The 27,765-nt window shown below is 38.3% G+C and overlaps 2 protein-coding genes and 1 non-coding gene across 3 annotated transcripts in view; all 3 read right to left on the reverse strand.

The window, feature by feature from the left end:
* Positions 1-1,397: 1,397 nt before the first annotated feature.
* Positions 1,398-1,493, reverse strand: LOC137072193 (Z30 small nucleolar RNA). Its single transcript, XR_010904642.1, has one exon. It is a non-coding gene; the product is annotated as a Z30 small nucleolar RNA (small nucleolar RNA).
* Positions 1,494-4,747: 3,254 nt separating this feature from the next.
* On the reverse strand, positions 4,748-15,085 carry orai2 (ORAI calcium release-activated calcium modulator 2). Its single transcript, XM_067437762.1, has 4 exons — positions 14,933-15,085; positions 11,393-11,438; positions 9,472-9,707; positions 4,748-7,145 (listed from the first exon to the last, which is right to left on the reverse strand). Exons 2-4 carry the CDS (start codon positions 11,427-11,429, stop codon positions 6,573-6,575), a joined length of 846 nt encoding a protein of 281 aa, XP_067293863.1. The 5' UTR covers positions 11,430-11,438; positions 14,933-15,085; the 3' UTR covers positions 4,748-6,572.
* A 4,478-nt stretch (positions 15,086-19,563) lies between these two features.
* Positions 19,564-27,765, reverse strand: part of bckdk (branched chain ketoacid dehydrogenase kinase) — a 38,430-nt gene continuing 30,228 nt past the window's right edge. The window contains exons 10-11 of the mRNA XM_067437764.1: positions 24,369-24,524; positions 19,564-20,986 (exon numbers count right to left, since the gene is read on the reverse strand). Of these exons, the coding sequence (XP_067293865.1) occupies positions 20,842-20,986; positions 24,369-24,524 (301 nt within the window). The 3' untranslated portion in view covers positions 19,564-20,841. The remainder of the gene's footprint in view (positions 20,987-24,368; positions 24,525-27,765) is intronic.

Genomic DNA, 27,765 nt, shown 5'->3' on the forward strand with positions numbered 1-27,765 from the left:
CTTATGCTGAAATGTAGTGTCTGCCATCTGTTTCAGCTTAGTGACAGCAAATGTGTAACGCCTCCCATCACAGTAATTTAGAGCTGACAAAAACACGGATTAACCAACACGCATGCCAAGGGGCCGCTGACCATAAAAGAGGCCTCAAAATGAAGTTATTTTAAATGAAGTCTTAACTGTCTGATTAATAGAGAAAAGCCAGTTTTGAAAAAAATAAAATGATTACTAAAAAAGGAAAAATATGGCCATTCACACAATGTGCTTTTGCATTCCACTTCGCTATTATTCCCTTGTTTTTCTACGTAAACATGGCTCCCATCATCTGGACAGTTTTTAAAAGCTGAAGTAGCCTTCGCACAAGTTAATTCATTAATGCTCTATTCCCCATAACATATGCTTATTTCTTAACAGAAATTAGTTACAAGTCAATACATAATTGGCTGGCCCTATGCTACTTTTCCATTTAAATGTACTAGACGGGCATCTTTGACCATAAAACACTAAAGTTAAGAGTTCAACTTTCAATTAATAGGTTTCTAGACCTTGCATTTCATACATTGAGAAATGGAGGAGCATGAAAAACAAGTCTCAAGACCATTTTTGAATGTCTTAAAGGAACACGCTGACTTTGAGACTAAAGTTTAGATAAGTTAGAGTTAGATAAGTCCAGATCTACCATTTTTATCTCCATACATGCCATAACCCTGTCTGAAGCATCCACTGCTAGCCTAGCTTAGCACAAAGACTGGAGGTAAACGGCTCCATCTAGCCTACTGCTCAATAAGTGACTAAATAACACCATTTTCCTATTTACATGTTGTGATGTGTATAGTTTCATCATGTACTAAGGAAAATGAAAAGTTGCGATTTTCTAGACCAATATGGCTAAACCATACTGTCATTCCTGCATTCAGGTTTTTTGCTGCCATATCATCGGTGCAGCGGAGCAATATTACACAGCGCTTTGGTGTCTTGTAAGCATACTTTATCATTAGGAGGAAAAAAAAAACTGGAAATATCCATAATTAAACATATTATACAACTTAAAACACTTCCCCTTAGAAGTTCTTAATTGAACCAATAACCCAATGGTTCAGAACACCACTGAACATGTTTTTGCAGAGCACTCAGTTTTAAATGAGCATTCAAAGAACTGTACTGATATTCCAGGCCTAAAAATAGGACCAAGGAATTTTTCCCAGACCCATGAGACCCTGCGTTCACCCTTGCCTAAAAACTCTTGAAAAACCACTACATTTATTACAGAGCTTGTGCTACCAGTTAAGAGCAAGACAAGAAAGAGTTATCGTTGTATTGGTTTAAGATAGTGTCAGTAAATCAAACTGGGTCTCTGCTCAAACTTTTCAGAGAATAACCTACAAACATGAGATTGTTACCAGCTCAGAGAGAAGATTAAACTCATTCAGATCTTGGTCAATGATGCCAAAGGGCAGCAATACCAAGTCAGAAGTGTTCTTTCACTCATCATCGCTGCTGGGATGCTTGCTAAGCTTAAACTTTCAACAAGTCAACAGCTCACTTAGTTGCCATTAAACTTCTACTGAAGTTGGAAACTAACCCCCCCCCCCCCCCCCAAAAAAAAAACACTTTAGCCAAACCTTAAATACAGGTAGGATCTAGGGTGGCATTAAGAATCTTCCCAAACCAGTTGACAAAGATACCAGTATGGTCAGTTTTCAATGCCTTCGCTTGCTTAATTTTTTTTAAATTAATCAAGGTCGTTCACACAGAATGAGTCTTCTATTCCACTGCGCTACTTGCACATTGTTTGACAATGTATGTGCTCAACGGTTAGACTCCGCTAGACGTCTAGTATAGTTAGTTGAACCATTGGAACTCGCGCCCGTTTCTTTTGCCGCATATTCTAAAAACGCTTTGCTCAAGTTAAAAAGGTTACCTCTTAAAAAAAAAAAACGCCTTGCGTCTTTTGTCGTTCCGCTGACCTGCATCTCTAGCCTAGAAATCTAGACGCACCCTAGCGGCAGCAAATCTCGGGCCAATCACATCGTGTGTAGAGTCGGTGGGCGGGACTTAAAATAATGACGGCCGAGTTGCGCTTGCATGCTTCTAGTTAACACAGAAACTGGCAAACGGCGGTCTTTAGAACCAGCTTTGGCCGCGACTCTGGAAGACTTGGAGTTAAGCTTTTCTCTGAGAAAAGAACAAAGAACGGCACTGAAGTCATTCTTATGAAGGTAAGATTTGTTCTGAGGTTTGCCGACCGGATACTGCGAATGTTTAATCTATCAACAAGCTCTGTTTCACCTTCGTTGCTCTGGTTTGTTGTAGCGCTATCCAATTGCGTGCAGAGCGCGCCCCTCGGATTGAGCCCTGTCAATGGTGAGTTTCCAGACCAAACATCTTGATGTGGGTCTGGCTTGTCACTTGTAAGGCTACTGCATCTCACGTTTTTAAACCGCAAAAACACGTTAGAAAAAACACTATTCTCCCTTAAAAGTAGCCTTGTTACTTAATAGCAACAAGTCATAAGTAAAATAGGCTAGTTGTTCTAAAGCATTAAAGAACTTGGAAGCCTGTCTGAAACAGGTTCAGGCATCTGTTTGTCAACTCATTGATTGATTAGGCAACAAGGGAACTGCTTTTGCCTTTCAACCTTTATAGTTTATCTAGTGGCTTTAGGTCTCTACTGCACACCTGTTCTCACTTCATCATCATTAGGCTGTGGCACAAGGCAGCTTCACCTGAATTTCTAATCAAGCCTAAGGGATCACTATTCATTTAGAGAAGTAATTAATGTCACCGAGTTCAGAAGAGGATGTTCAACACTTGGCTGCTCATTTGTTTAGTTAAAACACTTGTGACTTATCAAAAACAGTCCCAATAACACTAAAAATGAGATGATGAGATGAGAGCTGTGTTTTTCAACAGTTCAGGCCTTATTAAATGAATTAAATGTAAATGTTTGTGGCCTGCTGACAGAATATGGACTTTCATGTGAAGATGCTCAGGAGGGTTAGAATTACTGTGTGCAATGCAAAACTAGCACATGCTTACTGAATAATAAAATGACAATTTATTCTTAGTGTAAAGAACATTTGAATGATCTAAAGAACCTTTTGTGCAATGTAAATATTATGTGGCTCTATGAGTCAAAAAAGGAAAACATATTCTGTGGTAAATAATAGGCCTACTTCCAATGCATTTGTCATGCCAAGAAGCCAAGAGTATTGTGGGTAAACAGTATGTGTGCATGTAGAAAGCTAAAAATCCCACAGTATATTTCATAACCTAATGCATTTAACATCTATTTCAGATGCAGAGATTAAATATTGTGCTATTGGTAATAATATAATCATTGTATACAATATCCATATTTTGGATATTCTTGGTTGTTTAAATGACAGAAATTCACCGTTCACTTTTAAAGTTTCTGATGTATGATTTTTTAAAACGTTTATGCGGAAGGTAGACTAGACTTTTAGCATTTTTGCATTATAATTTGATCTCTTTTCTCAGCCAGTGTGTCGCAGTGTGCAGCCTTGGTTCATGTGCGCCTGCCAGTCACAGCCGTGAAACCTGACCATTCACTCGCTCCCAGTGAACGAACGACAGATACTAACGACCAGGATCAGAGTGAACGAAAGACGGATACTAACGACCAGGATCAGTCTAATGCAGTACATGATGATTCTCACACAAGTCTAGCCTACATGACCGGGCAATATTTCAGCCCAAAGTTAACTACATTAAGCACATTTTTGTGCCTTTTTTATTTTGCATTGTAAAAACATTGTTAAGCACATTTCCCAATCAAGACAAATAATAATTTAGTTTCTTAAAGTAAGAGTGTAATTTTCCACTGAACTAAGGTAAAAAAATAAATAAATGTTTTTAACTAAAAGGCAGAAAACAACAACGAAAAAAAATACTTAAATTACGCAGTTAGTATATTAGTTTTTGTCCCAAATGACACACTCATGCACTATGTACACAATGAATTTAAGGTAATTTTGGTTATTCAACATCAGCCTCATAGCCCCTCCCCACTGTAACAGTTGAGTGTGTGAAGCATTCAACATTCCACACAAAGGCTCCAAAAAGGCTTGCATACTTCCCTACTATACAGTAGGACAGTAACATAACAGTATGTGACAAAATAAATATGTCCGAATTCACAGTACTCATAAGAAAAACACCGGGATGACCTACTTCTGGCGAGATTCTGCAGTGTGCGTACGATCCCTATCCCTTGAGGCATGGGAGAGGATTTGAGAATGGCAGTGAAGCGACACAAATGTCACATAATAATGACAACATGGCGACTGTAGATTACATTCACACTACATAGAACAGGGGTGTCCAACCCTGCAGATTTCAGTTCCAACACACCTATCTGTAATTATCCAGCAGCCCTGAACACCATCATGATTAGCTGGTTCGGTGTGTTTGATTCAAGTTGTAGCTAAAATCTGCAGTGTGGCAGCGCTCCAGGACCAGGGTTGGAAACCCCTGATATAGAACACACTTTTAGCATTTGTGAAGTAATTATTCAAAATAAGTACCTACTCAAAGAGATCCCATTTCAGACACGTTTTTTTCCGGTTAATTGAGTTTAAAGTGAATTTTTTCATTGCTTACTCTCACTATTTTGTACAAAAGAGCATGGAATAGAGCACACACAGTGGGATGCACCTTATTGTTTTTTTTTTTATCCTGGTAATGAAAAATGCGCGCTAAACTTCCATTGGGCACAGAAATGACAACGTTTTGAAGTAAACAAAATAGGCTGTTTATTTGACATAAATTAACATACAAGTACATACAGTGTGAAATGGCCATGCTCAACATAACGTTTCGATAATAGTCGGCTACGTGTTCTGGACACAAAAATATGTTTCACTTGACTTTCTCTACTGATAGTGTGGCACAATGCAACAAAAGTATCAAAAAATGATACTAAAGTAGGTTTCCACACACCAAAGCAAAGTGCTTTTTAAAAGCCCCTTCAAGTGGAGTAGCATACACACAATTTTGGTCAAGTTCCCTTGTTTGAGCAACTGTGACAAGAGTAGCGCTTCACTATGCCTTATTACAGAGTAAACTCATAAACACACTATTAAATTAACTTAATGCATCAGACATGAAATGACGCAGCAAACTATAACTCCGCATTCTAAAGAACTACAGCAGTTGAAATCAGTCTGCAGACTTGAAAAATAAACCGGACACATCCATCATCTCCGTGGACTACACTACAAGTGCACTTTTGTCAGATTAGTTAGTTAAGGCAGGCAGAAATTGGTCCGACTTCTTTCCCCCCTGGAATGTTTTCCTCTAATTGACTCTGACGATACAACTCCGTTCACATTAAACGTTTTCAGCTGTGACGCAAGCCCCTTTGTCTCTCTCAAGTATTTTAAAACTTACTGTCCCCATTAAAAGTGATTTCTTGGAGCAAATCATATTCGAGCGTGATTATTGTCACACAGCGTAAACTTCTAGTAGCCCAAGGAATAACATTCAATTGGCCTTGTGTGAAATATGGATATAACTCCACCTTTGTGCTTGACAAATGACAGTGCATTACATTACACATGCAAAAGCTTCAATGAAATACAAGCGCGCACTGTGCATGGCTAAAGCGTCTAGATTTCACACCCAAGCTAAAAATACTGCACTACATATAGGTCTAGTATGAGTGATACTTCTGTAACAGCTTTAAAATGAATCTTTTTTTTTGGCATGACAATTCTGCAGGCTGAAAAAAATTACAGTATTACACACTAACCATTAAACATAGACTGTGTGTGGTGCATCACTTTTTTTAAAGGTTTTTTGTTAAAGACATGAACCTTCAGTCATCATTTACTCACCCTCATGTCGTTCCAAACCTGTATGACTTACTTTCTTTCTTCTGCAGAAGTGCGTTATTTTGTCCATACAGTGATCCAATGTTGTTTTGGACCCAACACATTGAAAATATTCAAAACATTCAAAATATCTTCTTTTGTGTTCAGATGAAAGAAAGTCAGGTTTGGAATGACATGAGAATGAGTAAATGTTGACAGAATGTTAATTTCTGGCTGGACAATCACTTTAAACTGAAGCTCGAACAACCATGTACATTGGAAACGCTGGATATTTTAGTCTGGCAGTGACTCTGGCAGCTCTGATCCATAATGGATCCAAGACCAACTCATTTGGTCTCATTATCTGTGGCACATTAACTATCGTTCCAGAATGGCAGAGCAAACGGAAGAGAAATAGACAAATTCTATTAAAGAAAGCCACTCTGTGACATTCATGTAGTGTATTTAGAGGCAAAGAAACAGAAAATGGCACTTAAAAACACAACTGACTTAAAGCCTAAAGAAATGTAAATAAATAGCCCTTGCAGTTGAAATCTTGTAAACGTGCGCACTTTTGCTGTAAATCCTCTATAGTTTCTACACAAGTTATTCTTTCACCAGGCAAAAAGGCCGTTCCTCTAAGAACAATATAGAAAGTCTTGAGGAGGAGTTTTGATGTGCTTGAAAGCCTAAAGAGTCTAGCAATGGAACCCTGCGCCAAACGAAAAGCCTCCCTGGATCTCACACCGATTGCAGGCCTCGCTCATGGCCGTCCAGCTGCACCTTGATTTTGTGCAGTTCCTCGATCTCCTGATGGTGCCGCTCTGTTTTGTGTCGCACTAGCGAACGGTAGAAGTGAATGGTGAACACCACAAAGATCAATCCAACCGGCACCATGATGATGGTGGAGGCCAAGGCCGCCTGCCAGCCACTGTGGCCGGGCGGACCCACAGGGGAGCTGCAGTTCTGCTTAAGGGCTGCTTGGACGGACGCGGATTGTGCCCCAGAGTCTACCGGCAAGAACTTTATCCAGCAGAGAAGCACCACCTCAACCAGGAACAATATGATCCCTAGAGCGGTGGAAAAGCCCCAGGCCAGCTCAATATAATGGTGCATCCTCTCGTGGGGAGACTCGGAGACGGAGTTGAGATTGTGGATGTTGCTTACAGCTTCCACATTGGGCAGGATGCAGGTGCTGATGAGGAGGGCGAACAAGTGGACGGCCACCAGTACTGTGGTACATACGCTGAAGGCAATGAGCAGGAAACGTGGGTAGTTGTACTGCATCTCCAGCTGCACCTCCACCATGGCCACCTGGTCATGACCACATTAAGATATTAAAGTGGCTGTCATAAACAATACCGTTAGATATCAACAATAAAAATCCTCTCTCACTCTCTCTCATACATATATGAGATTTATATATATATATATATATATATATATATATATATATATATATATATATATATATATATATATATATATATATATATATATATATATATAATTGTCTCTATATATGGATAGATTTTATTATAATAAAAAAATAGAATGTATTTAATATTTGAAATTGATGACACTATAAAACGTACAAGACTGTGTTCTTGACAGCTTTAGTGAAATATAAACTATTCAATTAAAGTGAAATATAAACTATTAAATTAAAAAATGTTATTTTTATATATATATATATATATATATATATATATATATATATATATATATATATATATATATATATATATCACAATATAAAAAAAAAATCTGTATTTTGATCACATAAATGCAGGCTTGATGAGCAGAAGAAACTTCTTTCAAAAACATTATAAATAGTAATGTGTCCAAACATTTGGCCTGTACTATATATATATATATATAAAGGTCATTGCAAAATATGCATATTATTATGTATTTTGAGTGTAGGTAGATTACGTCATGGGAGTGAGCAGAGCTAACAAGCGTGTGGTTTGCCTGTTTTGACTGGTGAATTTTTTTTTGTACAGCATCATGGGTAATGTTTTTCACCAATTCAACTGTTCAATTATTTTAAAACTAAGTTCAAATAAAACACTGATTAACAGCCTCAAAACTCACAGCTGTCTTTAAAGGTTTATAAGTTATTGTTAGAAATAATTTTCCTATGAGTTTAACCTCCAGAACCCAATTGTTGCAGTTGTTGTTTTAAAGGTAGCTCAATACTGCCCACTCCCATGAATCATTGCAAACAATGCAGTCAGGTAAGTCAGACTCTCTAGTGTGTTTGAATATTTTGTGATAAGCTAAAAATACATTTATATCATCACTTATAAAGATTTAGTTGTCCTTAAATAAAATACAATAAAAATAGATAGAATTATAATAATAGAACTAGTTACAGTCTTGTCTTTTCATACATGTTTGCTTGCTCCAAGTTTGTAATGATGCGATTCATCTCAGAGTTATTGCTTTCATAACTCTTTACTGAAGAATGTTTGAAATCCCTATGGAGAAAATGAATGTGAACAATGCTTCCGGTCATGTGGATGGTCCCTTAAATGATCTATTTTGGGCTAAAGTGGTTCAAAGCGCCACAGGACAATGTTTCAGACAATCTTATCTCCAAACAATCTAATGTTTCTAAGAAATTCAACAACACACAAGCTTTACAATCTAAAGTGAGTACACAAGGCTAAGGAAGCTTATAAATAAATTAACTTGAATAAAAATTAAAAAAAACTTTTTGCAACATTTTTCTCCCAATTGCAAGTTTACATCAGAATTACGTGAGTTTGTGAGTTATAAAGTCTAAATTGACATATAACCTTTTTTGTTTCCCCCCCCCCACTTTATAACTCGCAAGTTTATATCCCATAATTCAGAGAAAAAAATGAGAAACTCGCAATTGCGAGAAGAATTTAGTTTATAAACATGCAATTGTAATTCTGATTTTTTTTCACAATTTACTTTTTTTTGTGCAATTGTGAGTTTATATTAAACAATTGAGTTAATAACATGCAATTCTGATTATAACTCACAATTGCAAGAAGAAAAAAAAGTAGGAATTTTGAGAAAAAATGTATCAATTATCTTTTAAATAGTTTTTATTCCGTGGTGGAAACAATCTTCCATACAAGACTTTTAGGCTGCATCCAAAAGCTGAAAAACACTGCCTTTGGAGGATACATTCCCAGGTAGGAATTGATCTGAATCCAAAGTTAGCTTCACTTCCTGTCTCCAGAGATGAAGGCAGCATAGATGTATCCTTCGCCTATGATACCCCACAATCCTGTACGTTTCTTTTCCATGACAGCTTCCAGAAAAAATAAATGTCAAAAAGTCGCATTTGGTGGTCACTTTGTGTAAACATAATTTTTTTTAACCAAATTTTGATGTTATTTCTAGCATGAAATTACTATTGTAGTAATCAAATATTTTCAAATATTTATATATATAGCTCACTCTATTTGGGTGTAGATCATTAAACCATTACACTACCTCAGAAGTTTGTCCGAAATCAGTTTTGGGAGGTATCTTCGCTACCTGCAAAGTCATTGCTTGGGCAGTGAGGCAACAAGTCAGCTACCTAAGCATTCAAACGCAGCCATTGTGTATGAAGAGCCGCACATATATGACGGATCACAGAGTGTAATATACTGACCATGGCAAAGCCAGACAGCAGGGCTGAGGTTCGGCTGGAGGCCTTGAGCTTAGCCCTGCTGAGGTAGAGTTTTCTCCATGAGAGAGCCTGGACCGAGTGGTGGTTGGAGGTGACCAGCTCCAGATAGCTTCGTCGAACCCAGTCCCTGTAGTCCATCCCACCTCCATCCTGCAGCCGGTCTGAGCCCCCAGGAGTGGGGGAGCCCATTGGCACATTGAGCTCACTGCTCATAGTAGCTGTAAATAATTAATTTGAACCAATGTCAAATATTGTATGCACCTTATTTTTAATGTAAGAGGCCATTTGTACTTTTGTATACTGCTTGCAGTGGCAACTCCAGGAAATTTGTAATGGGGTGGACTGAGGGGGACAGTAAAAATCCTAGGCTGGCACACTAAATACACAGGGAAATTTCTAATTTGTCAGGTTGATATGCAGATTAAATTACATTTTTGACCTGCATGAAACCAGTTAATTTAGATGCTATTGAACATAAAGCACATTTCCCACGATTGTAAATCCTGTGTAAATACATTTATATGAGTGACACACCGAAATGAAAATTCAGGATGCGGACGGTCGAAAACAAAGTTTAATTTATAATCAATTAATTCTTCAAATGAATGTAATAAATCAACATTTAAATAATAATAAGAGTAATAAATCAACATTCAAATAATAATAAGAGTAATAAATCAACATTCAAATAATAATAAGAGTTGTATGAACATTAAAATTACAAGACAACTTTTAATAACAGAATTGTTTTTACTATGTTTCTACAATTCGTTGGTGAAATATAAACATTTAAACAAACATTTAAACTTATTCTTATTAAATAATGAAGAAATCATTACATTAAGTAAAAATATAATGAACAGGTGATAAATATGTTCCCAAAATGCTCCTCTCTAGAGTTATTGTTTTTTATAGTTAACTAACAAATGTATGATCATGGAATTGCTTTCTTGATGTAAATGTAATATTAACATTGTTTAGCAGCTATTTTATTGACGTTTTGTCCACATTTGAAACACCGCTTAAGCAATTACACGAGTAATAATTTGTACAGTAAAAGTAGCAAGACACAAAGCTTGTCGGGCGCTACAAATAATGTTTAGTGAAGTTGTTTCATGCATCAAATGAAAACAGGCAAATTTCCTATTTTACAGAGAGTTAAACACTGTGAATCTGAAGTTTACTTGTGAGTTTTGTCAGTTTCAAGCTCAAAGCGATCCTCACACGAACCCAGCGGTATGATTAAAGTGGTGCGCTAAAACTCGCATGCACGCACGAGTAAAGAGAAGGCGGAGTTTGAGAAGAAAATCCTTAATAAAGTAATGTTCATTACTGTGGAATTTTGTTGTGAAATATTTAAGGTAATAGGTGTAGAACTTAAAATATTATTCTAATATTATCAAGCATAAACAATCAACATGGGGGAAAAGCTTATTTAGTTAGTTTTTTTTGGCCCCCCTGGAGGCGCCACTGGGTGCTTTACAAACTTGCATTTGTAATCATATTAAATTTATTTACATAAACATAAAAAACTGCAACAAAAGTTTTACCTTTAACTGCAATTTGATTAGCTTATAGTTACTTTTAGCGGCTAATGAATCATAAGTCTCCCATTCACAGAAAATAGCTTAGTTCTGCATTGAAAACTTTAATAGATTTACAAGATTTAAACAAACACTCACAACAATAAGTAACAAATAGGTCCCAGAAATATGTTTTCAGATATGATACAATAAAAAAAAATCATTATTTTTGGTAATTTTAATTTTTTTTAGGATATGCATCATGACAGCTGGATGGTGTTTTTAGAAGAACCTTAAAAATCTTGTGGTATATGACTATAGAAATCATTCAGATTTCCATTTGATATAATGCTCAGATGGCAAAAACCCCTAATACATACCTGATTGGCTTTGCCCTGCTTTAGGACTGGTTTTCATCGCACATCTCTGGTACAAAAAGAAAAAAGTTACAGAATAAGACAAAAAGATTTAGAAAATGTTAAGAATGACAAAAAGATAAATAATATGTTAAAATGACATTCAAATACTTTGTCCCTGCAGGAAAATCTGGATTGTATACGTGTTAGACTCTACGGTGCTGTAGTATTCAAATCATTATATAAAGAATAATAATAAATAAAATACATATTTAAATTGGTTCTATAACAATAAAATTAAAAACTTAAACTTTCTACCAGAGGCCACAAACTCCTACTTGTGTGTAGATCTGAAATCTTTTCTTCCCTGACTGCTCACACGATAACTCCCAGGACTATTTTTTACTCATAATCCTCACTGACATCCGCACCAGACCAACTCACACTTATAATTGCACTGCAAGCAGTTACAGTTAATCTATACCACAATGTTTTCTACTACAGCCCGGTAAAATAGAGATACCCTTCCTGATTTACTCCATAAAAGTCTAGGGCTGAAGCTAATGGGGCGGAAACAATACTAGGCAGTAGGCACCCACAACATGCTCTACATGTTATTTTAAAAATGTTTAACCATCTGAACAACATAGAGGTTTGTGCTTCATTTACTTTGGTAATTGGTTAACCAAAACCTACTGGTTCCAGATTCCTTTAGATTAAAAATAAGTCTGAATCGCTTTCTAACTACCTAGTGATACACAAGAATCATCAAATATAAAACTAAGTATAAAAGCGCCATCTAAAAATAATTAAATTAATGAGATGGTTCACCCAAAAATAAAAATGTTGTCATTATTTACTCACCCTCAAGTTGTTCTAAACCTGTAAGAGTTTCTTGGGGGAAAAAAAACTATTAACGACTATGGAAGACAAAAATACTATGAAAAAAAAATACTATGGAAGTCAGTGGGTGCCATTAACTGTCTGGGTACCAACAACATTGTTTAAAATACCTTCTTTTGTGTTTAAAGGCACAAGATGTAATTTTTCGCCACCAGAGGTCGCTTATTCAAAACATAGGCATAACTTGATGATATCTTGATTTCGTGGAGCTTTTTTTACACTGCAGACCAGCACTTCCACTTCCACTCATGCATATGTGGGGTAACACAGCACTGTTTTATCATATTAGATAGATACATTTGAGTGTGTTGAAAGTTATGTTATATTATGTGTCTCTGTACGTTCGCTCTGTGGTTCACACTGTAGTCAGCTATATCTATATTAGGCATGGTAAAACCATAGAAATAAGTAAAAGAAATGGACAGAGCTATCCCATTGACTTCAACGGCGGAAAGTGAGGTCAGTATAGGAGCACTCACTTCCTGATGGCTGAGCGAACTGCGCAGGCTCAGACTGAGCTTGATGACGTAGATGTGACGTGAGCCTCCTGTCTGACAGCTGTAGGTCTTCTAGTAGTTGTGGAAAGTGAAATGTGAATCACGTTGTTTAAATATTTTCTCCCGTTGCTTTTGGCTCACTATGGGCTTCTCCCCATTCTTCCCCCTTGACTTTATCAGACTTTATGTCTCCACGTCCCCCCGATTGTCTCATAGACAGTAAAAGATTGCCTGCGAGCGTCTCCTCAGGTCTATACGGTAATTTCTCAACTGTGCGACAGAGTCGCGTTGGTTATGACACAATCGTTAGCCTATTTTTACAAAAACAGCTTCTGCGGGGCGATAGTGTAAGATACAAGGTAATGGAGCCTTTTATGCATTGTCGTGTTTCTTTATAAATAAACAATGGACACATGGAGTCTTTAAACGTCTCAGATGTAAAGTTATTCACTGTCAAAGTGACTCAGAAATGAATGGGAGTCAATGGGATGCTAACAGCAGGTGATGGCTTGCCCCTAGCAATGGCAGCCCCTAGGGGTGGAACGCTTTCCGAGCGCTAGATTACCCCCTTGGGTAAAACCAAGCCTGCAGTCTCCCTCTCAGATACTGAAGCTTACGCGCCTCGATCGCCCCCCGGTGACCGGTCCCAGTATAGCCGCCCCTCTGTATTTTCTAATGGACACGAGGCAAACTAAACAATAAAATTACACTTCAAATATTTTTTCCCCAAAGTTAGTTTATGTCACTGAAGGCAGTTATCATCACGATGATTTCATTTCAAGTGTTCGTTTTTAAAATAAGTTTAGTTTTAGTTAGTTATCTGATGCTTTAAAAACGGGGGGTGTGACGTCATGATTGACAGCTGAGACTGACGTCTTCTCTGAGTGAAGTTGTCACTGAGGCACTAACGGACTTTTTTCTGAATTTTTGGGAGCAGATTGGAGCTTTAGCTTTAATTTCTACATTTCCATAACTGTTTATTTCACACAAACATAATTAATTGTTCTGCATCTGCGAGAGTGTGGGCGGGCTTTTGATATCGCGACTGCTCTACTTCCTGCACTCTACTGCGCAACTCCGGTCCCGAAATCGCTACAGCGCAGACTCGGTCCCAAGATGTCAGCTCCGTGCAGGCCGCCTAAAAGCTTCAAATATGGCAAGTGGAAACGGATGATGTCGAGTCGTCCATATTTTTTTACGGTCTATGGGTAAAACACGGTATGCTACTCGCGGTAAATCAAGAAAAGGAGATTTAAACAATAGGACAAACTGTGTTGAGCTGTATAACTATGTTTCATTTTCTTTCGATGAATGTATCCAAAGAGTTGTTCATCTGTCTAATAAAACACATAATATATTAAAGCATCTTTGGGGTTTCCATGGTTTCTACAAAATTAAACCAGAAATCGAGAGTAACGGGTATGATGTCATTGATAGGCGACGCATAGACACGGTCCGTGTCCTGGTTAAAATCATTTATTTATCTGTATTTAAACATAGTTGGAAACATTTGGAACACAGTAAGTACACAAGTCAACAAAACATAAAATTGTTCTAGTGGTTTTTACATATATAATCTAAAATCGTATTGTGCCTTTAACAGACAAAGAAAATAAAAAACGTGGGGGTGAGTAAATGACAAAATGTTAATTTTTTGGAATAACTATCACTTTAAGATATGCAAACTAAATTAACACATGCAGTAGACTCATTTAAAAAGCTTTTTGGACATTTGTAATTATAGTCTATTTTAATATTTAAGGATTTGTTGTTCATGTCAGAATGGAGCCACAGAACATGTAATATGCTTTCCACATCACATCCACGACATTGTAAAACAATGTGTGTTCATTTTTAAAGATGAGTAACGTTAAGTTAGCTGCGTTGTGTTGGTTATTTAAATGAGCGCCACGTCCGACGCAAACCACCTCATCCGCTTGGGACCAAAATATGTTTTAGTGGACAGTCTCTGTCTAAACATAAGCGTCTACCCGAGGTTATTTTGCAAACCGGAGCTATACAAAATAAACGCCAGGCCACAGATGTGTTTCTCACCACACATAACTTCCCTTCCTGACCACTGAAGCACACAATGAGAAAGCATCACAGATCATCATACATGCACAGCTGCAATGAAATATCATTACGCTCACATCCAACTCACATTTGCTGCCAGTCACTTTTTGCGTTCACATCCACATTAGGGCCGATAGAAAGTGGATATGGAAGAGAAATGGACGTTGACAGCTCGCACTGGACACGCTTTTCCGCTCAATCGATGTCCGGTTACCGAACGAACGATTCATTCTTTTGAGTCGGATCTTCGGTTGACCGCGAATGCTTCGTTCACGAACGAACTGAATCAGTCTGTGCGGTTCTCGAGTCAGTGATTCATTGAACTGAGAACCGTCTCCGCTATGACTCACAGACAGTAGGCTAGAGATGAATAGTATGGCAAGCCGTTTTGAGTTTTATTCATTCACAGGATATGAATTCTTGAAGTCAACAATTACATTTTTACCTTAGCACTCCTTTCAGAAACTAAAGCCTCCACGCCCCAAGTGGTGGATAGGCTACACATAACCCACTTGGGGTTGACTACTCATAACCCACTCTCCGTGTTTTCTAATGGACGCCAGACAAACTAAATCAAATTAGGCTACACTTCAAATATTTTTCCCCCCAAAGTTGGTTTCTGTCATTGTAGGCAATTTTTATCAAGATAATATCATTTTAAGTGTTTCGTTTTTTAAATAAGTTTATTTTTTGTTAATTGATGCTATAAAAACAAGGGGTGTGACGCCATGACAGCTGAGAATGACAGCTTGTCTGAGTGAAGGTGTCACTGAGGCACTAACATAGCCTGGGAAAACCCAGAAAATTTCCGGCAAATTTAGATTTGCTCTGCAAGTAGTCTGGCAAAAGAGCCCATTCAAACCCATTTCTAATCCGTCGAAATCGTGGCACCAATCAGAAATGTTGGGATGGGCTTTACACGATGACGACAGCGCAGCGATGGTGAAGCAGATTTCGTACATTACTAAGATGGATGCCGCTGTGCAACATCACTCGTTCGAATTAGCTATCGCGTCTGTTTTAAGTGATTTAAACTTTTAGTTTTCGTTAAAACAAGCGCAAAGAACAACACTTGAAGCCTTCATATCTATACAAGATGATATTGCTGTCTTGCCGACTGGATTCGGTTTGCCCCTTTGGTGGGTAAATGAATGGTAAGGGGGTCGCACACCGGACACACACATTATATAGACACAAGCTCAATTCTAAATCTAATTCTGACAGAAGACCTGCACGATGGGTATATCTTTTAGCAGAGGGTGAAATCAGTACATTGATGATTTGAGGGAAATATTACATAAATTTAATAGAAAATCTTGAAATTGTGCTCTGTGGAGCTGGCACGTCAGGATCCATACAACTGCAGTCCAGTCGCCGCGGACAGGTATTTGACTGATGTCTGTTGGTGACGCCCCTTTGGAAATGATTTATCTATGAACCATTGCCAGACCATAGCTCAGTTACTACTGAGAATGGTCTGGTTTTAACCAGGCTAGCACTAACAGACTTTTCTCTGGATTTTCAGGAGGAGAGTGGAGCTTTAGCTTTAATTTCTACATTTCTATAACTGTTTAACACCAACATAAATAATTGTTCTGCATCAACGATAGTGTGGGCGAGCTTTTGATATCACACCTCTGCTTCCTGCTCAATACTGCGCAGATTCCGGTCCTGAGATCACTACTGCGCAGACTCTGCCCCAAATCTGCGCACGATGTCAGCGCCATATTCAGACCTCCGGAGGCTTCAATTATACTTCAGCGGAAGAGAATGAAGTCGCGTTGTCCATATTTTTTTTACAGGTTATATGCTAATTCTTGATATCAACAATTGAGTTTGAATGGGAGCTTATGGTGACATTTCACTAGTGAAAATATAATTTTTGATATCAAGAATTCATATCCTGTCAATGAATAAAAGTCAAAACGGCTTGCCATAGAATAGCAGAAATTACGATCTACTGGAAATATGTTTATGACTTCACTGTGCTATCAACACACATGGAAAATAGTAAATACCTTAATATTTATTAATAAAATGTATTAATACCGTAATCAAATATTTTATTTAAATTGTTTTAAAAAAAGTCTCGACGCACGAAAAATTACTGTAGTAAATTGTTGTATACTGTATATGTGACCCTGGACGACAAAACCAGTCATAAGTCTCATTTGTGGCAATAGTTAACATTGTATGATTTTGTATTTCTCAATATTTAGATTTTTTTGCACCCTCATGCAAACATTTTTTAACACATAATAAGACAATTACAATTCATTTGCTGCATGTCATTAGGCTATTGGGGTTATACTGACAAAAAAAACAGCAAATAAAATGGTCAAATAAAGACAAAAATAATAAAACGTAGTCACGATTGCCCTGTGATTAATTTATCCGTGCTGCAATGCATTCTGGGAGTACACTTCGACACAAATTGAATGGTTTAATTAAGAACAACTTGATGCAATTAAGCTTACTTAATTGAGTGTTAAGTTCAGCTTTCTTGAGAATTTTACGGCAATCGGTTTCCTAATAATTTCAAAAAAGTAATGTGAGCACTAATAACAAGGTAACAGAACTAATAATTTTGAGTTTAGTACAGGTCCTTCTAAAAAAAATAGCATATTGTGATAAAGTTCATTATTTTCCATAATGTAATGATAAAAATGAAACTTTCATATATTTTAGATTCATTGCACACCAACTGAAATATTTCAGGTCTTTTATTGTTTTAATACTGATGATTTTACAGCTCATGAAAACCCAAAATTCCTGGCTCAAAAAATCAGCATATTTCATCCGACCAATAAAAGAAAAGTGTTTTTAATACAAAAAAAGTCAACCTTCAAATAATTATGTTCAGTTATGCACTCAATACTTGGTCGGGAATCCTTTTGCAGAAATGACTGCTTCAATGCGGCGTGGCATGGAGGCGATCAGCCTGTGGCACTGCTGAGGTGTTATGGAGGCCCAGGATGCTTCGATAGCAGCCTTAAGCTCATCCAGAGTGTTGGGTCTTGCGTCTCTCAACTTTCTCTTCACAATGTCCCACAGATTCTCTATGAGGTTCAGGAGGAGAGTTGGCAGGCCAATTGAGCACAGTAATACCATAGTAAGTAAACCATTTACCAGTGGAAAGTTTGTATTTTTTGTTTTGGTGTCTGATGTGTTTTTACTCTCAGCGTGTTCTGAGTGACAGTGTGTGTTGATTATCTCGGTGAGGGTTGTGTTGCTTGGAATGAGTTTTGCAGGTGATGTGTGAATTGTTTAGCTCAGGTGACTGTTTGTAGTGCAGACTGTTAAGAGTTTTGCACATGTCGCTCCAGTTGTGCTCACTGTTGTTTAGCAATCGAAAAAAACTGTAAACACGTATTTATACAAATTTCATCAGGTTCCGAAAATTTTCCGAACAAATTGGGGCCTTCTCAGCTGCCATTGTTGCAGTTTATGCGTCATCAACAGGGTGTTCGACACTACAGTTTCCGTTTTTGCCAGGGCTGAACAAAGCTCAGGTTTACCCTAATATATTAGTATTTAAAACACGCTGTTAATGATTGCTACAGCACACAGTAGTGTTAACTGTAGTGAACTGTAATACTGTAAATACTTAAGTATATTTTAGTTTTTACTATTCTGTATTGCAGTGTAATATACCCTACAGTTTAGAAAACTTAGTACAGTATTGGCTAAATACTATAGGCATATATATATACATTACCACAACAAATTAATTAAAGTAGGCCTATATAGTAGGCAATTGGTTAAAAAAAACTATTATTTACTATACATTACTGTAGCATTTTTTTTTATGTTGGGGAGATGAAAATAATGAAATAACAAAATAATTGTACTATTGTTCAATGTAGTTTTTCAAGGTTCTAAAAGACGTTTTGGGCTGAAGCTTGGCTGAACAAACTGAAGACAAATGAAATACCATTATGTTTAAAACCACCCATTAAACAGCAATACGTAAATGTTTACATGTGATTTTATTGTAAAACGTTATGACAAGACATGCCAATAGTGATTCAGCTGCTTGAACCGGTTCTTTGAAACGAACTATTCAAAAGAACCGGTTCGCGGAGATTCAGACTTCTCGTGTCACGTGATCTCTCCCAAGTTCTCTGAACGTGTGTACATCACGTGACGAGGATCAGCTGGAAGTTTTTTTGTTAAATTTTTTTAATACATACATTTTTATAATATACATTTTTTTTAAATAATGTTTTTGTTTAATGAAATACATGTTCAAACCCTCCAAGCCGTGGCTTGATCTGTAACGGCGAGATCTTTTCCAAAGACATGTCAACGTCAACCGCTCCCGAAGGCGCAAAATGAGCGACAAGTAGAAAGCGTTCTCCGATTGGCCAGTTCGTTCCCAGAGCTTAAGCGCTTATGTCGTGTTTTCTGAGGACTACCTAATTTAGTGAGAGACCTATCTAAAAATAGATTTTTTTGTTGCCTTGTTGCTAGCACAGTTACATTTAAATAGTGCACTTTGTAGTAAATGCGACTAAAGCATCTGTCAATTATTAAAAGTAATTTAAAAAATAGGCTATGCTCCAAACGAATTTGGATGCTTAAGTCATCATTATACATGAATAAACGTCATTGTTTTAACTTTAAGCATGTTCCACTAACGTTTGGATAAAAAATGTCTCACTACTCAATTAACAGTATAAAACCAGCAATGTACTGAGAAAGGAAAAAGACACATGCTCTCATCCATAATTTTATAATGCCCAAAAACTATGCGTATTTGGCATCTATGTAATGCAAACTCAACATCAAAAAGAAAAGAAATACAATAAAATGATCCCATCCATGCTATCATTCTGGGTGCATCATGCCACAATTTGGCCTTTTATATAAACATAAGGAATATGGTAATATGTGCATGTTAGCTTCATTCTAAATCATCCAAAACCTACTGTACAATACCATTTATTACACTACATCATCATCAGTATGCCCATGTTTTAAAGTCAAAAGTTAATACTCAATTTCCACCAGTAGGGGGCAAACATGGGCAACAAATCTGCAGCACTTGAGGACAGATAATTAGAAGAACACACACTAAGGCTCCTTTTCTTGAAAGGTCATTTCAAAAGGACAGAAAAGAAACCACAGGCACAACATTACAAGACAAAATATGTTACGGATCACTGTGTGTACTGTGAACTTCTCCAGACGTTAGATTAGCAATTCAATTTGGGGACCATTTCAAAATCCATTCTGGTAAACAAATGTCTCATACATGTTGGCATCCATGAGCTTAACAAAATCCATCAAGAGAACACGTGTGCAGCTAGGCAGAGTGTAAAAACATCTACTCAAATATGAACATCTATATAAACACTGTTTGCAGGAAAGAACAAAAACAAAATATATTTTGCGCCGCGCTACACCCAAGAGGCTTTTTAGCAAACAATTTCTAGAATGAAATCTACAACAAACTCTTAAGCTCAAATGGTTAATATGAAATGTCAAACTTGAACAACTGGTGTGAAGCAAGACTGACAACATTTTCAAGTCTTTTTCGTAAGGCAGTCGACCTCTAGTCAGAGTTCATAGTAGATTACTAAAAGCCTTTCTGAGCTTCTGCATTCACCGCTGGGAGTGAACACTACATCTTTCAAACAATTCACTCATATTTCTGAAGGAAACCAGGATATGGCTGTCTGGAGAGCTTCTTCTGCAGGAGCCTGAAGTGTAAGGACTCGTCCCACGTTGGACAGTAACATGCTGGATTTTAATCATGAAATCGCTTAGCAATCTTAAGGCTGAAAGTGTTTTTTTTTGTTTTGTTTTTTATCACAGTGAACTACACAAACACAATGCAAATCCTGAGCATGACACCCACGATCTGCCGAAAACGTGATCCAAAATGTGATGGTAGGTGAAACGAGTGAAAGGTTAACTGTTGAACGCCCTGGTTCGACCCTTAATATCTTCAACATGGTGACTGACCACAAGCTCTAAGAATAGACCATGTCATCAAACTCTGAAGCTTTCTCCTTTGCCGTCAATGTGCCGAAGGCGCAGGTAGACGTCTGTGCCAATGCCCTGCATCGACTGGATGGTCAAGGAACCTCCTAAGTATTCGGCGTACGCTCGGGATGTGGGCAGGCCAAAGCCAAACCTGGAGGAGAAAACAAGTGGCATTATTGAGTTGTTCTTCGGTCAGATTACACATCACAACATATAGTAGTTGATCAGATACCTCAAATAAACCTTAAAGGGTTACTTCAGTGATTTAGGTTTAAGTTTTGTATTTAAACTGGGTCATTAATGTAATAGAAATGTGAAATTATTTTTGAATTTAGTGCCTAATTGACTGAGAAACGACAGGAAATGTATTTGTCTCATGTGGATGAAAGACAACTCCCAGAATGCATTGCTTCGCTGCCCTATGAGGCCACTCTCAAAGCCACTGCTACTGGATTATTGGATCAGTTTCCCACCGCAATTAATTTTCGTAAAATCAGTTCATTTAGAGAACAAACACTACAATTAAAAACTGAACATGTGTGTTTAATATGATGTGAGTGAGCCGAGTGAGAGACACCGCACAAACGCAGCAGGAGTCAGATTACATTCATTGAGATGAATGAGCTGAATGAGCTCTCGTGATGAGAGCTGAGGTAATCGCGTCAGCAGCATACATTCACTGCGCAGGTTCAGTCTGGCGCATTTTCAGTTCATGCCTTTGGAAGCTTAAAGGGGGGGTGAAATGCTGTTTCATGCATACTGAGCTTTTTACACTGTTAAAGACTTGGATTACCATCCTAAACATAGACAAAGTTTCAAAAACTAATGTTGGACGTTTGATGGAGTATTTCTGTGTTAAAAATACTCCTTCCGGTTTCTCACAAGTTTCGGAGAGTTTTTTTCGAGTATGGGTTGACTTGACGTTAATAGACCGGAAGGTCCTTGTATGGGCCGTACGGGCTCTTCTCCCGGTAGGGTGCGTGCGCGCGTGACTAGAGCGAGAGAGGATATGCATGGCCGTAAACACTCTCAGGTGCAGATCCAGTCGTCCGTGACCACTAATGTCGGCTATAGTCCGCGCCGCGCTCCACTTCATTCCTCCACTTTGACATTAAGCGACTTCAACGCTTCAGCACAGCATTCCGGGAAGGCAGCGCTGCATTTGAACCGATTTGAACGCAGAAATGCTTCAGTCGCATCGCAAAGTGGATCTCCACACTCCAAGAAGTGTTTTTGACGGAGCCGTCCCAGCGATAAAGGTTCGGTCCTGCTTTGGAAGCAGCCGGTGAGTAAAACTGCTTCAAATGTCTGTGCTGTTGCTTATCATCGTGTGAGTAAACATCAGTAAACGACACGATCGCGTGCTTCCTCGTTCAAATGCACGGACTTCATTGCTGTTCTCTGTATAACGTTATTCTAGTCTGACGTGCAAAACCGTTTAGCTTGCTACTTCTAAGGTTTGGTCGCAAACAATAGTCCATAAACCGAATCATGTCCTCATAAACTGAGAGTAAAGACAAATGTTGACAGGACGTCCTGCTGTTGCTGTTTCTATTTCAGCCTCCGAATGATTCTGGATCATATATCTATTAGCTGAGATCGATAGCAAGGGTTTCTCCACGCTTGAGGACGTCACCGCTTTGCGCATTCGTCATTCTTTAGCTCCGCCCACACGATACGCCTCCAGGCGCTCGTTTTTTTCCGGAAAGACTCGGTACAGCCCATATTTCTTTTACAAATATAATAAAACTAAAGACTTTTCGGAGATATGAAGGATGCAATACTACTCTATAGGTACTCAAGATTGACATGAGATTGACTGAAACTGAGTGTTTCACCCCCCCTTTAACTTTCATAGGAATTCATTTGAAAAGTTGAAACACTCACTAAATCTTTATTTGTGTTCTACTAACACACACACACCTACATCTTGGATGCCCTGGTGGTAAGCAGATAACATTTTCATTTTGGGGTGAATAGTCCCTTTAAGCAAGCTAACCCAAGCCTGACGTGGTCATACTCAATTCTAGTCAGAATATGAGTCTGAAACTGCTCCATTGGGCTGTGATTATGGGGCGTGTTTCAACCGAACCAGGAAAGACATCAATTGGATAGACCAACAACCAATCAGAGCAACGAAGCGACGCATTGTCAAATGTCAACAGAGCTCAACTGCAGTGCTGCCCATGGTGTTGCAAAGTCCGCGTTTTTTTCCCCACAGGTTGTTTTCTATGTCCGCGGGTTGAAGCGAATATTATGTGATATATAGACCCGTGAGTGCAAATTTTAGCAGGCAACCTTGCCAAAATAACACACATTTTACCCCCGGAGAACCCCCCGAGAAGCTATCGTTTAGGGATAGTAGTTGGCGGGTTTTGTTGTAAAAACTTGGCAACCCTGTCTGCACGTGCACTGGTATCAGTCTGAAATACACGATCTTTGCCGGTGTTGTAAAAAAATAAAATAATATAATGATACACAGAGTACTTACCTAACATGATCATCATTTCTGAGAGAAAGTGATGGTGAATGCATATAGAAACAAGCTCTCTGTTTAGGATTCGAAAAAATATAACCCAAGCCCCTTTGCGTGATGATTACGTTACTGTTGATCATCTGTCCATCATCGTCTAAAGCCCGCCCTAATGATTTCATTGGTCCGAACAGTTTCTGTTCGGGGATAATTACTCCTCTATGGAGCAAGGCCAGACCGAACCGCCTGACCTAAAAATGTTGTGGGCGGGGCTGAGTTCGGCTGGCATCCAGGCGAAGCTAACCCATGAGCTGCTCTGGAGCAGGTTATGTTCAGAGAGTGAGTTTCTATGGCTAATTACATACCCTGAAATGTACCTCTGTTTTTGAAACTGAAAGTTGAGGTTATCAGCTTGCTTACTCTTAAACACAGGTATGTCACATAACCTGTTTTCATGAATCCCCTCTGGCTTTTTGCGTTTCTGGGCCCCCAAAATGCTGTTGACATGTAAATGAACAGCCAAACGCATAAAAAGTTGCACATTTTTAGTCGAAGACTATTGTGTAAACGGCCACTTCATTTGTATAATTGAATTCATCCTATTGTTTGGTGTTATATGCTACTTTTTAATAATAAAAAAAAAAACCTATATTGTCATACATTGTAATTGTGAAATAAAAACTCATATCGCGAAATAAAATATCACCCAGTCCTACCAGTCGGCATCTGTTGTTCTGTTATTGTGATTTGAGACCACTCGCAGTGAGGAGGGCAGTGTGACACTATACACCAAAGACTTGCAGATCCAGATCGAACTGGCTGAGTCTGGATCATGTTGAACTGACACCTTTAGCTACTACACTGCTCTTGCAAGAACGCAAAGAATCCTGCAAAGTCAGCTGCTGCATGCGAACGAGATGTAAATATTTACATGCTAAGGGGTGAAAAGCATGTTGTAAATGCAAAAACGAAACATGATCTCAAACAGCACATCTACGTAAAAAGCTCCAACATTTAAAAGCAGCTTGTTTTGTACAGATTTGGATCCATCTGCTCTTACCCATGCATGGGTCCGGACTGGGGGCCGCTGTTGGTGATGCTGTCGAAAAGATTGCTCATGCGGGGATCCTGTGTGCTCTGTTCAGCTGTGCTGAAGTGGTAATCCATCACCTTATCCAGAATGCTGTGAGGAATGCCACCACCACGGTCTGAGATCCTGCAAAATGAGTTGAACAAATTTAGGCAAATCCGTTTCATTTACATATGCTTGTGTAAGTGCATATAGTACATCATGTGCAATAGTTTGCAACCTTTTTGTTTTGCCACCTCAAACTAAAAAAAATATTTTAGAACCAGTATGCAGATCAGCCATGAGGAATCCAAACTAGTGGAGGTGAATGGACTAATCACAGATTCAGAAACGCACCCACTCAAACATCACCGCTGAATCAAAAGGAGCTTGAAATGATCTGTGAGTGAGCTGTTTTAGTGGTTTTCATTTAGTGTGGTTAAATGAAAGGTGAAAATTCCTGCCTGCATGGCTGCCACCATCATTATACTTGTTTGGTGTTCCCCAAGGATTTATGGACTAATGATTCAAAATAGCCAATTAACAGTTAGCAGTAATACATAAGCTGCACAAAATAGGTTTACACATTTATTTTGTTTGCCTTCATTGAGATGGGAAAGTGTAGAGAACTGACAGGAAAAGAAGCGGGGACAGGATTGGGACTCGTACTAATATCTCGATCCTTCATATCAGAGCGCTGCCCATAAGCCTATCAGCTCCGACTATATTTTGGAAGCAAAGTAAAAAAAAAAAAAAAAGTTACACTTGATGAGAGCAAGGCAGCATGTCCACCAAAGGGTTTTTAGCCAGCTGAAAACTCCTAGCTTTGGGAGCTTGAGAGTATTTTTGCAGCAGTTTTTTTCAGTTGAGACTCTACTTTCTGTGACGGAATATCCTTGGAAGTGTTAGCAGTATATAATTAACAGATAGTTGGTTTCTGTATTGTTTCTATATAAAAAATTATATCTCAATCATAGTATCTGAAACATACAATATAAAGTATTTGCTCTTGTTTTAAATTTTGTTCCATTATTACTGCTTTTTGTTGTCATCTGTTGTCCCGCCCCTCTTCCACTGTGATTGGTCGGTTGTATAAAAAGTGACAGTGTTGAGTTCTGTGTTACTCTAAGATGAACATTCTTCAACTCCCTGTGGCTGGTAAAAAAACGCAGAGCGCTTGAGCATGAAATAGATGCTCAGGCTTCTTACTACGCTCATGCCATTTTAAAAACGAGGCACTCCCATTGAAAACAACTGGAAAAATACGCCAGCCACATGAAAAACGCTTTGGTGGACACACGGCCTAAGATTATTATGTATACACTACCATTCAGACGTTTGGGGTGTATAGAGAAATATTATTTTTAAAAACATGTATTGAAGACTTGGGTACGCATATTGCTTATAGTCAAGTGTTTAAAGGATAGTTCACCCTGAAATGAAAATAGTCATCTTTTACTCACCCTGCTGTTGTTCCAATGCCCTATGTCCTTCTATTTTTTTCGGACCTCAAAAGCAGAAATTTAAAAAACGTCCTGCACGCACGCGCTCCTCCATATAAATGGCAGTGAATGGCGACCAGGCTAAAACTTTACAAAAAGAACACAAAAGTATCACACAATGATACAGTGAGACTTAAAATGTCTCCTTTTGAGGTCCGAGAAGGATAGAAGGACATAGGGCATTGAAACAACAGCAGGGTGAGGAAAAGATGACTATTTTCATTTCAGGGTGAACTATCCTTTTAAACACTTGACTATAAGCAATATGCTTACCCAAGTCTTCAACATTTTCATTTCAAGGTGAACGATCCCTTTTATTTTGTGATAATGCAATGAAACATGCCAAATTGCGTGCACAAAATGTTTGGCCAGGGTGTCATACAAGAAATTATACATGCATCTATAGCCCCTTTCACACTGCGATTCCGGCAAATACACGGATAATGCGACCCGGCATTTGTTCCCGGGCCTCTAGATTTGGTCCATTCACACTGCCAGCGAAATACCGTAATATGTGCGCTTTCATACACAACCCATAACGGTCCCGGGTCGAGTTGACACGTGACATCCTGATGTGACGTATAATGGCGAGCGATCTCAGCTTCAGCGCGGATAGTAAGGAGCTCCGTGGTCTCGACTTGTGTCCAGTTTGCGCACATTTCTGCTTGTTTAATTTTACTTTATTTTGTATACGAACACTCTCTGCGTTTAAAACACCGACTAGCTCTTCTGGCACTGCAGGGTTGTATTATTGAAAAAACAAGCTCTAGGAATCGCACGATAACTACGTACATGTTGCGGCATTAGTTTCGGCTTTTCTTCACACAGCGCTCGTCCCGGTAATTCGGTAATCAATCCCGGGACGTGGTTGCTTTCACACAGAAGGCGACCCGGCAATGTTCCGGGAATATTGCGGGTCCGACGTGCAGTGTGAAAGGGGCTTATTTAACACATGTAAAAAAGAAAGACAACCAACTTATTATTAACTGATTTTGATTTGTTGTCAATGTATTCTTTTTACTGTGAGCTTTTTATTTTTCTATGCATTTTTGGATCGTGCTGATATTATGTAGTCTGAACCCAGCAAAAGGTAAATGATCATGTTTCATAAGCCTTTAACTTTCTAAAAAACTGTGTACACACCAAATGGTGGAGGGATTTACATTGGACCAAAAACCCAGAAACAGAGAGGACTTTGCTTCTTCATTTCAGACATCCACCAAAAGCCACCGAAAAACAGCCAGTGCGGAGCATTTGAGGTTCATGCTTTCAATAAACCAACGAGTTTATGGTAAACATTGTCCATGGGTAAATTTGCTCAGTGTCAACAGAGGTTTTATCCACACTGCTGAGTGTGCACAGCAGGATAATGGACATGGCTATAAAGGCAGCACTCTGCATGATGAGGTCTCTGTGCAAACATCTGATAACTATATGCTTCACTGTAGATGCTAATGCTTCAACAAATTATTCAGCATTTCGAGGAAAAAGCATTAATTCCATTCTTCTGAGTTTAAAGCAGACCAACCACACCTAAAATCCTGTTCATGTATTAGGCTTTGTTCAAACAGCCAAGATAGTTTCGGCACATCTGACTCATCTGATTAATTTTGTACTCCAAACATCAGAAGAAACTCCTTTAAAAGCCTTTTTTAAATTTATTCTTTTGAAATCAGATTCAAATTTGATTCTTAAAGGAACTGTATGTACGAAATGTATTTCAATGAATCATAAAATGGTCCTGATATGTCACTAGACATTAAGAAATCATGTTAATTTCAGATACTTCTATCACTGACAACAGTAGTCCGGCCAGAATATTGTCATTTAAAAGTTGTTGTTGCAGCCCTCAACTGATGTTGACATGTTATGTTTTGGCCTGAAGC

This window comes from Pseudorasbora parva, chromosome 3 (genome assembly GCF_024679245.1).
Source record: "Pseudorasbora parva isolate DD20220531a chromosome 3, ASM2467924v1, whole genome shotgun sequence".
Taxonomy (NCBI): Eukaryota; Metazoa; Chordata; class Actinopteri; order Cypriniformes; family Gobionidae; genus Pseudorasbora; species Pseudorasbora parva.